We start from the raw sequence: 14,507 nt of genomic DNA, 5'->3' as shown, positions 1-14,507 counted from the left end.
CAGGTGAAAACTACAAGAAACCATCTGTAGGATGTTGGCACCACATGTAGAAGCATGGCTGTGAATGAGTGGCTCTCAAAGGACCACAGACTCTACCAGCTCACATTTGCTCAAGATAATATGGATCGAAATTGGGAAAATTTTCTGAGACAAGTCTTTTTTTTTCTTTGGAAAACGATGGCCTGGTATGAGCTTTTTGGCTCACAGGAATCTGATGCAATGCAGAATATTTGAAAGAGTGTCCACGCTCTGGTCGCGTTTCTGTATCTGTGTGGGTGTGATTGTACTTGCGCTGAATCAGATATCTTCATAGAAGAGATGGTGGCCAGTATCTCCATTATTCTGAGAGGTCGATCTCAGCCACATCGAAAACATGTGGGCAGAGACGAAATGCGTCATGGCCGAAAACTGGCCTGACTCATTTCCAGCATCTAAACATGCCTTCTAGTACTAGATACCTGGGAAGAGGTGGCTCAGGGCAAACACTATGTAGGTGGTCCTGTGAGATCCCTGTGTGAGCAATAAGAATTGTTGCAGAGATTGAGTGGTTTTGTATGCGATATTGGACTGTAGTTCAATATGGTGCCCAATCAAACAGTTCTTCTCAGAACTACCTAATGTCTGGTTGGATGATCGTCCACGTCTGCTTCGCCATGTGGGCGTGGGGCCAGCAGCCGGCTGGTCGGTCTAGGCCCTTCACGGGCTGTAGCACCACAGATTATTTATTTATTTACTGCCTAATGTCTAGAACATCTAATCAACAATGTTGACTGGTTGTAGAAAATAAATATGTAACTGACATGGTGTTAAAAGCACATATCTGTGAACTGTAAAACATAAAATATATCAGCTTCTCCATGGACTCGAACCCCATCATGACTGAGATCATCTCCTCAGTCACTGTTTAATCAACTAAGCTATTTTAGCACTCTGAAATGTTGTTGTTGTTATTGTTGTTTTCTAATGCCAGGCATTTGACAATAAAGTCATTTGACCTCTTGCACTCCAATATTTTTCAAAGATATTATCATGGTCAGCCACTGAAGCACAGATTTTTAGGTGTTCCGAATCCATTTCTTCATTTGATGAAAATGGCAAGTTGTAGCCGATTTAAGTGAACACCATTTTTTAACGTTTTGGTGGCTACTTCATTCATAGACAACCCCCAGAATGTCTGGAGGACCATACCAGCTGTTGGTCGACGGGTCCATTGGACCTAGCTGGGAGATCTTGTTGATCACCAGCTTTCCCTCCTTAAGCCACTGGAGGACGATTTTAGTGCCATAGCAGGTCAGCACTAGGAACAGAAAAGTAGAAAGAGGAGGAAGGAAAGGGAAATGAACCCATAGACCTCGAATGCTCTAATACCGTCGGGTTTGAAGAAAGTAAGAGTTCAGTCAGAGGATTGGATAGGAAAGGGTAAAGAGGGAATTAGGTATTGAATAGAGGAAAATTATACCAAATTAAGTCATTAACTCATCAAGCTGACCAGTACTAATTGATGAGTAGCCCCTCCCTTTAGTTCAGCTTGTAAATTATGCTTACTAACAGCTGCACCACGGGAAGGTAGGGATGGGACATTGGGTATTTGTCCAGGTTGGTTTCTTAAAGCCTTCAATGGGAAGGATTAATGGCTCTCCCCCCTGTATCTGACAGATACCCTTTTGCAGCTGCACTCTGAAAAGTAGTGTGGTATTCACTCCTAATTCTACTGATGTTGCTCACTTCGAAAGTAATCTGTCATATTACTCGCCTCAAGCATTATTTGAAGCGATGGTTTTTTAATGACACTTTACGAAATATTTGGTTCTATTGCTTGCTTCGCATCATATATATCGCAATGCAGAAACAAAAGTTGTGCACAAAAATGTGTGAAGTTTACTTCGCAACTGTATGGCCTGATGGACTGTTCAATTTTATCATTGTTGGTCTTTTTTGTTTCCATATAACTCTGTTTATGTTTGTTACAGTGTTGACAAAAAGAATTATCATCGCCGCTATCATGAAACATATGATAACTCGAGTGGATACTATGGGGGAGATTACAGTGCCCATCTGGGTCGTGGAGGTGACAGAGGTGGAGGTCGAGACAGGGCCTCACCAGCAGCACACAGTGATACTCGCTACACTGACATGGCTCCCAAGTACGTACTCCTCAGGCACGAGAGAGGGGGCACCTATTTGCCCACCGGCATGATCAGGTATGGGGTGATGAAGAGATAATTGGTGTATGGGGTGACTGTTGTCATGTTCTCCCCATTTACTCAAGCTTTCAACCAATTGACTTCATCATCCTCCATTCAGCCCTTTGATTAAGAATATGTTTTTATGTATTTTAATTTTTAGGTATGTATTGTGCTGTTTTATAGTTTCAACTATTTATAATTCTTATATTGGGAAAGAGGTTTACTTTGAAAATGGGAATAAGTGTGTGACACTATTTCATCTTCCATTAAACTCTTAGAAATAATTGTAATTTTATCTGAAAACTGCAAATATTGTTCTGATATTTATTATTTATTTATTGAAACTGCAATGATAACAGTAACCCTATTTTACCCGAGATAGGCATGTTAGGGTTATAAATTCAATTCATTACCATTTATATCAGAAAGATTGCAAGTAAATGTTTACAGTTTACAATCACAATTATTGTGTATGTACATAATTTAGATACCGAATAAAATCTTAACAATTTAATTTGTTTTTTTTTGGAAACTAGCAATTATGGTTAACTTAATATTACATAAATCGTTTATTTCATCAGTCAATGTAATTTAAAACGTTTTATTTGAAATTTAGGACAGTAACAAATTTGTAACAATTTGTAATGACTCGCACCATAAACAGATATAACTATCATATGTTATGATTCTGGACTTCTCAAAATAACTGCCAAATTTACCATGGCCTGCTAAAAGCTGTGTTAACACAAAACTTGGTTGAATTAATTTAGATTCTAATCTTTGATAAATTATTGGAACTACCAGTAACTCCTTTTGCATTATGAATCGAGTAGTAATTCTAGCATCTGGTTATGTAGCCTTTTGTGTATCTTTTGACATAATACCAGGACATTTTGTATAGACATATTCAGAATCTGATGAGGCAGCCAATTGTGTTAGCTGGTCGGCATGTTTGTTTCCAGGTGTTCTTATGTGTCAACGAAACCAAGTTAAGCATATGTGGATTTCATTTGTAATATTATTTCGAATCTCAATTGAGAGAGAATCTAGAATGTATTTGCTGTTGACGGAATAGGTTGCTGACTGAGAATTACTGCAAATTCGAACACTGCAGTCATGTTTCACACACCACTTCACTGCTTCCTTACTTGCATAGAGTTCAGCCTGGAACACTGTATTGGTAGAAGATGGGTGAAATAATTTTGTATACATTTTTGATGTCACAGTACATATCCTACACAGTCGTTAATTCACGATCCATCAGTGTATATTTCAAGATACAGTTCAAGAAGCCTTCACGTATAATCAACAACTCCAGATATGAATAACAGAGGATGTGCTTAAGGTGACGAAAGCGTCATAACCTCCGACTTCATCTTTGCAAGAAAGGCATATAATTGACTGTGGGTGTATTACGTATTTTCGAATCTAATCACAATTGGGATACACATATTAAATATACATGTAAGACGGCATTATCTATACTCCATTCACTAAAAAGATTGTATCATTATCCATCTAAATTAAAACAGACGCTGGTACAGACTCTCATTCTACCTCACTTTGATTATTGCGATGTTTTGTTCAGTGATTTCAGGATTGATTCCTCTCAGAAACTACAGCGTGTTCATAATGCGTGCATCCGCTTCATTGTAATGTTCGATACTGTGATCATATCTCACCTTCTTTCGAGAAGTTATCATGGCTTACTCAACTCTTGATATCCCAATGTCACCTACAGGTGCCACTTCCTATCAAGCTGTCCAAAATTACCAGTAAATTTATTTAAACATAAATCGCCATCGACAATCCCTTAATAGACATCTGGTAACTGAATTTCAACCTTTGTTGGCGACTAGCTCGTAAATCTGCAGCAGTAGAGAAGAAAACATCAGCGTGGATGCAGAAGAATCTCAACTTTGTGCATACTTCACATAATGGCTTGTGAAAATAGAACTAAGGGTTAAGTAGTTTTATTTTTGTTTCCATATATACATTACTAAACTAATGATATTTTATATGCAATTTTCATAAACAAGTAAAAAAGGTGGATATAGTGTATATAGGGACTACAAAGTGACACCTCCAGGTGACATTGGTCAGATACATCTAACGTCCGATCTCATTGTATTAGTATAGTTATGTTACTTATTTTCCTTTTATAGTCTGACTGTGTATGAAATACTGGAGATGATGGACGAAGATACAGTTGGAGCTTCGTCTGTAAGTGACATTACCATATTTCCACCGGCTGATGGACCAGTTATCGATGAGGAAAGTGGTGACGAAACAACCAGTGACATCAATCATCTTCCAGGAAGAAAACTCAAATTTACATTTGAAGTCAACATTACTTCTGTCAATGACGAACTAATAGATAATGATGAAGGAAATAGCCCGAGACCATCAACAATTGACCAGATAACAATGTCCAATTCTTATATTGGGGAAATAAACACTCAAGTTTCAACAGACAAAAACAAACTACCAAATTCAGAATATACATGGAAGAAATAATAATAAAATAATCTACTTCTAATATTTCTTTTCGTAATAAAGAGTGGTCTGACAAAGAAGAAATCTTTACTTATAAATCTGGAAGAGGCGACGTAGATGAAACATTTGCAGATTATAATGAACCAAAATTTACTCCTGTCTAATGTTTCGAGCTCCTGTTCAGTGAAGAAATACTCGCTGTCATGTGTAAAATGTCAAAATTGTATGCTATCCAAAGGAATCATTCTATTGAATTGGACAAAAATGATATAAAAACTTTACATTGCTATTCTCTTACTGACGGGCTACATGTCTCCCCAAAGCATAACAATGTTTTGCGAAACAAAATCAGATGCACACAATGAACTTGTATCCAGTACCACGAGGAGAAGTAGGTTTACAGAAATCCATAAATATTTACATCTTTCGGACAATTTCAATCTTCCTCCTAATGATGAATTTGGTAAAGTCCGAAGATACTTCGAGATTCTAAATGATAATTTTGGCCAACAGTTTGAAAAGGTATGGTCGAGTCACAAATCTATTCATGTAACAATGGTTCCCTATTATGGGAGACATAGTGCCAATCAGCATATTCATGGAAAGCCATTGCGTTTTGGATATAAAGTATGGTTAGCAGCTACACGTCTTGGCTATCTCGCTGCGTTTGAACTATACCAAGGAGCTAAACAGGTCAAGCAGAATATGATCTAGTAGCTGCTGTTGTGTTGGAACTTGAAAGCAGATTACTGGCAGCTTTTTCACCTTAGTTTTTACTTTGACATTTTCTTCACAAGTCTCAACTTGTTGTCAGTTCTTACTGAACACAAATGGAGGAACAGGAACCATTAGAGAAAACCCCATGGGGAAGTGTGTGGTTGAAGAATGATGCTAAGCACATGAAAAAGCGCAATCGTGGTGCAATATCTTTCGCTGTGACACAGGATGATGCTGTTGTTCGATAGCGTGATAATAATATTGTCACTCTTGCTTCAAACTGCCACAGTGTAACTCCAATTTTGAAAGCAGATCGAGTCAGTGTTATTGCAGGGAAGCGAAGCAAAATTCAAGTGGATTGCCCTTCGGTTATTGAATAGTACATCAAATACATGGGAGGAGTAGATAAATTTGACGAAAATGTTAATTCTTTGAAAGTGAGCTTTCATGGAACGAAATGGTGGTACCCACTTTTTGCATTTGGTCTCAATGCAGCCTGGCATAATGCGTGGTTAGTATCAAGAAGAGATGCAATACAAAAAGACTTCACATGTTGTGAATTCTGGCGAAATATCATGCAAGTATGTTGTGGTGTCTATGGGAAAAATCCATACAGACATCCAGCCAGCGAGTCAGTCTCATCCAGTAGTATTAATACATATATGCTATTTTAAATATTCTCCACTGAAAAAATATGATATTGCAGTCAATAAATGTGACAAGAAGATTTATTGCCCAATGTCACCTACAGGTGACACCCCTACAGTCCGTCCGCCTGAAGTCAAGAGCTGCCGAACCTTGAAATCTTTCAAATCCAAGTTAGAAAATTATCTCATGACGAGTTGCCAAACTAATTTACTTACTGTTTTGACAAGTGTTGTATTGCATGTTTCCACGTATTCACTACATTTTTGATATTCTAGTGATATTTAATTTTATTTTATCTCTTTTTTGTTTCATCACATTTCACGATTGTGATAACTTGAGCTACTTATAATCGTAATTTTCCTTGCTGTGTGTACCTAATAAATATTGTGTTTAATGTATACTTTGTACTTTTATTTTGTTATTATTATTATTATTATTATTATTATTATTATTATTATTATTATTATTATTATTATTATTAATAGTAATTAATTCATTCATTCATTCGTGTTCTGCCCAAGGGCAGGTCTTTCACTGCAAACCTAGCTTTCTCCAATCTTTTTCTATTTTCTGCCTTCCACTTTGTTTCCTCATATGATTCATACATCTTAATGTCGTCTATCATCTGATATCATCTTCTACCCCGAACTCTTCTCCCAGTCACCATTCCTTCTAGTGCATCCTTCAGTAGGTAGTTTCTTCTCAACCAGTGACCCAACCAATTCCTTTTCCTCTTCCTGATCAGTTTCAGCATCATTCTTTCTTCAACCACTCTTTCCAACACATCTTCATTTCTTATTCTGTCTGTCCACTTCATGCATTCCATTCATTATTATTATTATTATTATTATTATTATTATTATTATTATTATTATTATTATTATTATTATTATTATTATTATTAATAATATTATTATTATTATTGTCTCATAGTCTCATTTGTTTTGACTTACTGTTCACATTTTATTATGCTTTTTTCCTTTCTTTCTGTATGTTATATATTATGTCTCATTTCTACTGACTTGTTGTTTACATTGTATTATGATTATCTACTTCAGTTTTTTGTGTGTGTGTGCGTGCGTGCTTTGTAAATTTGTTGTGTTTTTTGCATCGCAGTTTTGCTTTTGGCTGTGTTTTAGAGAAGACTGAATGGTCTTGCCATTATTATTATTATTATTATTATTATTATTATTATTATTATTATTGTTATTATTAGCAGCGATGCTGATATAACTACTGCAGTTGCGAGTGTCGTTAAATAAATCGTAATTTTTTTTTTATTATTATTATTATTATGCCTTCTAAATAATATGATGATGTCAGTTCTTGTGAATGACTGTCACGTCAGTCCCACATGTGCTTTGCAAATGATAAGATAAGGTAAGACGGAAAGAAATAGCAATTCTGTGACAGCAAGGTCACTTCACGTGTTTGCCTATTCCTGATGTCAAGTAAATACTACCTAATGATGTTGTAATAAAGACAGAATTGTTTATTGTAAGCAAGAGTTTTTTAACCATGGCACTTACAATTTGGTTATCAATAAAGTTTTGTTATGTTCATGATGTAATCCCAGTTGTCTGCGGCCAGAAGATGTAAGTTAAATTGTGGGTCGATATGTTTTGAAAGGTGGCCATATGGTATTCTGTTTGATATCAGATATCACTCACGCTAGTTTTGTAGAGACCAACTAAATGTAGTGGTACTAAACCTGCAATAACCAACACTGCATCTTTATATATTGTGTGATGTGCTTTAAAAATATGCAAGATATATCCTCTTTAATTCTTGAATTTATTTTGAGCATATTTTTTGTGTGTGGTAGCACATCCTGAAATGCTGGTAAGCAGTAGAGGAGCAATGGCTGTACAGCTGCTCGATATATTATTTTGAGAATGTCTGGAGTAAGTCCCCAAGTAGGCCTAGTGGCAATTTGTTCTGATGCTTACAAATAACAGTAAAATATTTTCAGAACATGAACACAAATGTTAATGCCATATTGTGAGTGAAGATTAAATAATTTATATAATAAATGTAAATTAATTCTGATATATTAAGAATATCAAGTATCTAAATTTAAATGTTTTACTTAACTAAATCATTAGATTGTTTTATGAGTAGTATCATTTTTGTGTTTTATTGTAATTGTCATCGAGATTAATGGAAGCAATGATTATCGTGTCTTGTCAGATTAATGATTGTTACCATGACAATATTTAAGTTAAACATGTACACAGTACTCTTTCCTTTCCTTTGTAGTAAATTAAATGAGTTAGAGCTTCACCGACTTTGACACAATATACAGTCCACTGACACTACAGTAGGTTTTCATGTTAATTAAATTTCTAAGAAATGTAATGTGCATAATCCTTTTTTTAAGATTTTATATCGGTAAACATTTTCGTACATCATTTCACGCAGTCATACAGTTCGTTCTGAAATATTTGCGAAGAGTAGAAGGACAAGCATATTTTTTTTTAAACTTTGGAAGTCAAGTTCTGGTGCTATATTGAAAAGTACTTTCGACATAAAACAGTACATGTGTATTTTCATTTCATAATGTCTTTAACAAAATTGACAAAAATGTAAAATGCCTCTACTAATTGCAGTAATCTATAGATGTAGAATAGATATCTTACCTACTTTTCTTACGTTACTATATTAAACAACCCACCAGAGCTAAAGCGGTAATACTTTGTCTGCTGATCCAAAGTTGTGCTTGGGTGGTTCGATTCCCATTTGGGCTGATTACTTGGTTGGGTTTTTTCCGAGGTTTTCCTCAACCATAAGACGAATGTTAGGTAATCTATGGCGAATCCTCGGTCTCATCTCGCTATCACCAATTCCATCAATGCTAATAACCCAGTAGTTGAGACAGCGTCATTAAATAACAAGTAAAGAAATATAAATATATGTGTATGTACAGGATAAACCTTAAGTAATGTCATTCATTTCTTTGAGATATTTCAAATAAAAAAGTTTAATACAATTTTGCTAGTTTTTGCTTCTTTTTCGAGATAAAAATTGTTTTATATGAAACATTTCATAATTTCTTTTGGGAAAGCCATTGATTGAATTCCCAATATGGTCAGTCAATTTAGGAGAGCAGTGTATTATGATAATAAATGATTGAAAGAATTTTAGTTTTCTCCTTTAAATACGCAGAAATTTGATCCATCCAACACTCCAAACAATATGCTTTACTGACCTAAGAAATTCAAAGACTTGGTCTTTATGAAGCAAGCTGGAAAGCTTTTCTACAGTTTATCAACGCTTGCAAATTGCTTGCAAAGACAAACAACATATATGTTTCGAATACATGTGATTTGACCAGTGAAATACAAGCAAGTCTGGATAAACTTGGACTGGCAAATATTGACTCCTCTGATCAGATAAACATACCATCTTTATGAAAACTTCTATGAGACAAAGAATTTGACTCCTGGTGTACGTTACCTCAGAAAGGAAAGGAAGTCGTTCTATACAAAGAACACATGCTTGGTAATAAATGGCTATCTAGACCGAATGGATTGACCAGCAGCGAATGGAAGGATGCTATTAAGATAACTATTAATGTATGCCCAGTATGTACTCTATCATATAGGTCTCAGAATGGAACCCACTGCCGACATTGCCGGAGTGAGAAAGATAAGACTTGCTCACATTCTGGGAGCCTGCCCTCATGGAGAACTACTGAGAAATAGCCGTCACCACAAGATTCGATTCCTCCTTGCATCGGCCTTAAGAGGAAAAAACTACCAAGTAGAAGAGGAGGTCCATGGTTTGCCCACAAATGGGTCTACAAGGCTTATTGACATCATCGCTACCCTGACAAGATCAACAAGTGGACTCATAATTGATCCAACTGTAAGGACGGAAACATACGAAAATCAACATGCTGAGATATATCGGGAAAAATGTGATATATATCACTATCACAGAAAGATTCGCGCATTTTTGCATACAGTTTGGTCTAGGACAAAACCCTTGTTACTGAAGTATATCTCTGTCTGCAGTGAATGAATCTATAAAAATCATCTCTACACTTAAATAGACTTACCTCTTTCCTATGACGGTCTGCTCACTTAAGTTGGATTCTGCAACTAGTGCTGAATAGACAACTATGATCAACTGATAACAAATAGATACTAGGAAGATTTAATGTTTCTAATGGAATTAATAATGATTTATTTACTCATTTTCAATTATTTTGCGTTATTTCTTTTTCTTTTTCTTCTCCATTGTTTTCTCTTTTTCCATTATACTTGTTTGCCTGCCATTTATAAAAAAACACAATTTTATGGTAAGCTTTGTCTTGTAGGCAACCTCCACTTGGAGGAAGCTGAATAAATAAGGTTTATTCAAAATAAACATTTTTCATGTTACTGTACTCTTTCGTTTATTGGTCCAAGTATTCTTCTCAATATCTTCCCCTTAAAAGTTCTTAGTCTTTTTTCTTACATCACTATTTGTCATATTACTCCCTGCATAATATTTAAGATCATACTTGAAAACATACTGGCAGCAGATTGTTAGATGAAATATTTTATCAGTCACAGTCACTTCATAGTTTTGGACACCATCATGACAAGGGTGTCAATGTGATTTTCTCCCCAGTCACTGATGCCAGACAACAATGACCGAAGTGTTGTGAATAAATGTGTAGCACACAGGTGGTTTTGAAATTTCAGTTATGCTATGAGTAAATGCATGAAAATATCGCAATTTCGTTAAATGCGATAAAAGTAAGAAGTGTGCTTTTTGCTCCTTTTTCCAGAGACTATATTTCGTCACAATTGCAATTCTTTGAACTCAGTTTCATTATTGCGATTTAATGCTATAAATTGATATTACTGCGATAAATTGTATTTCCAGTGAAATAGAAGTGAATTCGAAGAATGTGCAATCTCTTTATTATTATTATTATTATTATTATTATTATTATTATTATTATTATTATTATTATTATTGTTATCATCATCATCAATCATCATCATCATTATTATTATTATTATTATTATTATTATTATTATTATTATTATATTTGCATAAATTTTCCAGATTTTATTTCGTTCTTCAGGACATAGCAATATTTGATTTACTAAATTCGTAATTTTACGAAGTGGTCAGGATTCAAGCAACAAGTAGTCCAAAGGATCAATGTGAGGCAGAAGTGCCAACTCGAATGTCCTGAAAATTTCTCTTGTAATTTTTCCAGATTTTGACAACCACACAATTAAATTAAAAATACCCCATTGGACAACTTGTTTAGGGAAGGAGATGTCCTGTGCATAACTGTGAAGAAATGTGTTGCATTATGTTATCAATCTTTCACTTTCCTCTTGTTGTTGTGTTGTGAATTATGTAACTTTTCGTAATTCTAAGTGATAATATTGCTTGAATTTCAACAGCCATGTTACACTTGCAGTGAATGGTATATCAAGTGATTTGACTATTTCGTGGGCCCACACTCATATGCTAATATTGTGCATTTTAAAACCATTTAAGCGAGCTTCCATGAACTCCTCACCAACTCAGATAATTTTTTATACTTCTGTGTGGTTGTTAAGTGAGTTCAAGATGATGCAAGCTTTTCATAAGCTTATACAATTGTTTTTGGTATTTCAATAGAGGATATCTTTCTTTCATATTAAGACAAGTGAGCAAATGTATGTTTTACCTTCCATATCTTTGCGGTTAACCCCATGTTTATGACTTTCCATTTTTCATCCAATTACCATTCCACACGAGGTTTTCCTGGCTGATGTCAAAACTTGACTTGTCCATTCTGATCAACGAAACAAGAATAATTGAGCTGTGATTTGTTTATTACGTCGAAGGTTTCATTCAAAGTCAGTGCTATAAAGTCAGTCTGCTCGAGTTCCTGTTTTTTCTGTCTGTAACTACAGAAGAGGTGGAAGCAGTCAAAATATTTTGGATTACAGATGAGGTGCCCCGGAAAACTGTTGATTCTTTTAAATGGTTCTCTAATAGTGGATAATACTGTCGAATCAACTCCAGAAGTTCTATGTAGTTTTCTTTGTTGTGAGAAGTGGGCTATTTAACTCGCCATGACTACGTAAAGACAATTCCTGCTCTCCCAGGAAACACATGACATCAATCAGCCATTTAAGAATTACACAGATTTTCTTGAATTTTTTATTATGTATTTGATCGCTGATTCTTAAATGATCATTAAACTAATGATCTATTCTTGTCTTCCCAAAGTTATTCAGTCTGGCGAAACATCTAAGGTGATCTCATGTCTGATGACAGCTACAGAAAGACAATTCACATTTGCGAACGCATTTTTACACCACATTCCTCTGTCTGTTGAAAATAACAAACAAAGCCACCAGAAAAGTTTATTTAATTTTATTTAGATCTAGCTAAGAAAGGTGTATTTGCATATTGAGATATTTTAAAATGTACATACTTTTTATTTTTGTCTTTATGCTCGGAAGTTAAATTTTGAATTTTGGGTCATGTCTATCTTCCTTCACAATTTCGCTTTTCTCAGCTTTATTTCTTCTGGAAAGTGGTTTCAGTAACAGGTCACTTATTATACAAAACTCTTCACTTTTTGTAATTAGCCCACTATTAACGACCATGCACTTACAATTCACAACTTAGAACATACACTTTAAGGTTACACACTACTTGCTCAATGAATTCTGCAAGGTTTTATCACAATATGGTAATGTAAATGCCTTAGAATGACATCATGCGTACATGTTTTTGATGCTGTAAATTTCTACATGAGCAAGGGATCGAGTTCCTGCAAGCATCGTACTGACTGGTGAAATAGCTAGCTGTCAACCTACAGCAATCATCATTGATGAAGTTCACATATTAGAATTATGTTTCTTGACATCTTTGTTCTTAAATAAAATAAGGATATTGACAGTCAAAACTTTCTCTTTTATTATTTTATTCTTCAAGCATGTGGCAATTCTAAGCTAGTGCTGAGAATACGCTCCTGAGTGATGTTTTGGGAGGTGCAGGTGGTTGAACGTAATTATTTTACATACCCGAACTCACATTGTTCGACCTCAAAGTTATTTAATGGTGCTATGCTCTGTATTGTTACAGTATTGTATGAAAATGTGATTATTTTCAACTAATGTAAATATAATGTTATTTTAACTAAAGTATATAAGTATTGTAATTTGTTGAATACGTGGGTATTATGAATAATTTCAAGGGAAAAATTGTTCCGGGACTGGGTATCGAACCTGGAACGTTTGGCTGAGCATGCCAATGCTCTACCGACTGAGCTACTCAGGAACTCTATTAGACCCCGGTTCAGTTTTTCCTTTGAAATTATTAAAATCAGTTTTACAGAGAGCTATTCCTGGAAAGTCAGATTTGTATAATACACATCACTGTTTGTTAACAGAAAACCACAATTCAAGTCACACAGAAACAGTGTGCACTCAGTGCTAGGTCTTTGACGTCTTGTCAACCCACTTGAGGTATGTGGATATAAAAAGGGAACAATTGAGCTGAGATCTGGTAGAGTTCCTGGGTAGCTCAGTTGGTAGAGCATTGGTACACTCAGCCAAAGGCCTCCAGTTCGATACCTGGTCCCGGAAGAATTTTTCCTTTGAAATTATTCAAATCAGCTTTACAGGGAGCTATTCCTGAAAAGTCAGATTTGGACGTGCGTATTATGTTAGGACAAAAGAGGACGTCTGGTCACCCTACTCCTAGCTCATATTGTGACCATCTGTAGTTTACTGTTGGAAATGCATGTTACTGTTATATTTGTGTTCATTATTTCGTGGTAATGGGGGTCGAATCTGGCATTCGCCTGTATGTAACTAAAAATTAGTTATATTCAGATGACGAAAATCACGGAAAAAACTTTGACCAGATTGGTCGGCAGCAGGGATCAAACCCAGGACCTTCCGAATGCGAGTCCAGTGCATTACTACTGAGCCATTTTAATCAGTTTTATTTACTTGTCAAGCAAAAGGGAGCTTTATTGTCACAGGACATTTTGCAGCTGCTAAGTTGTTTTAGCCAGAATTTTTCCAAACTTTGTGGAGTCTTTTCCAGAAAAAAATATGTTGTTGTTGTTTGTTGTTTTCTAATGCCAAGCGTTTGACAATAAAGTCATTTGACCTGTTGCACTCCAATATTTTTCAAAGATATTATCATGACCAGCCACTGAAGCACAGATTTTGAGGTGTTCCGAATCCATTTCTTGGTTTGAGTTGCACAATGGGCAGTTAGGGGACTGATATATTCCAATTCTATGCAGGTGTTTGGCCAAACAATCATGGCCTGTTGCTAATCTAAATGCAGCTACAGACGATTTTCGTGGTAAATCGGGAATTAACTGTGGATTTTGATGCAGAGAGTTCCATTTTTCCCCTTGGGATTGTGTTATCAAATTTTGTTTGTTGAAGTCTAAGTGTGTAGATTTAATAAATCTTTTCACAGAGTAATACGTAG

General features: G+C 35.3%; 1 protein-coding gene across 8 annotated transcripts in view; it reads left to right on the top strand.

Annotated features, from left to right (window-relative positions):
* The window catches only part of promL (prominin-like), a 407,308-nt gene that overhangs the window by 367,122 nt on the left and 25,679 nt on the right, over nucleotides 1-14,507 (top strand). For 5 of the 8 annotated variants that reach the window (XM_069841337.1, XM_069841339.1, XM_069841338.1 and 2 more), the window contains one exon: nucleotides 1,971-2,201. In XM_069841337.1, coding sequence (XP_069697438.1) covers nucleotides 1,971-2,201 — 231 coding nt within the window. The remainder of the gene's footprint in view (nucleotides 1-1,970; nucleotides 2,202-14,507) is intronic. The other 3 variants (XM_069841342.1, XM_069841341.1, XM_069841340.1) reach the window with 1 other exon arrangement.

Source organism: Periplaneta americana, chromosome 12, assembly GCF_040183065.1.
Source record: "Periplaneta americana isolate PAMFEO1 chromosome 12, P.americana_PAMFEO1_priV1, whole genome shotgun sequence".
NCBI lineage: Eukaryota > Metazoa > Arthropoda > Insecta > Blattodea > Blattidae > Periplaneta > Periplaneta americana.
This window is presented reverse-complemented; position numbering and strand designations above follow the sequence as displayed.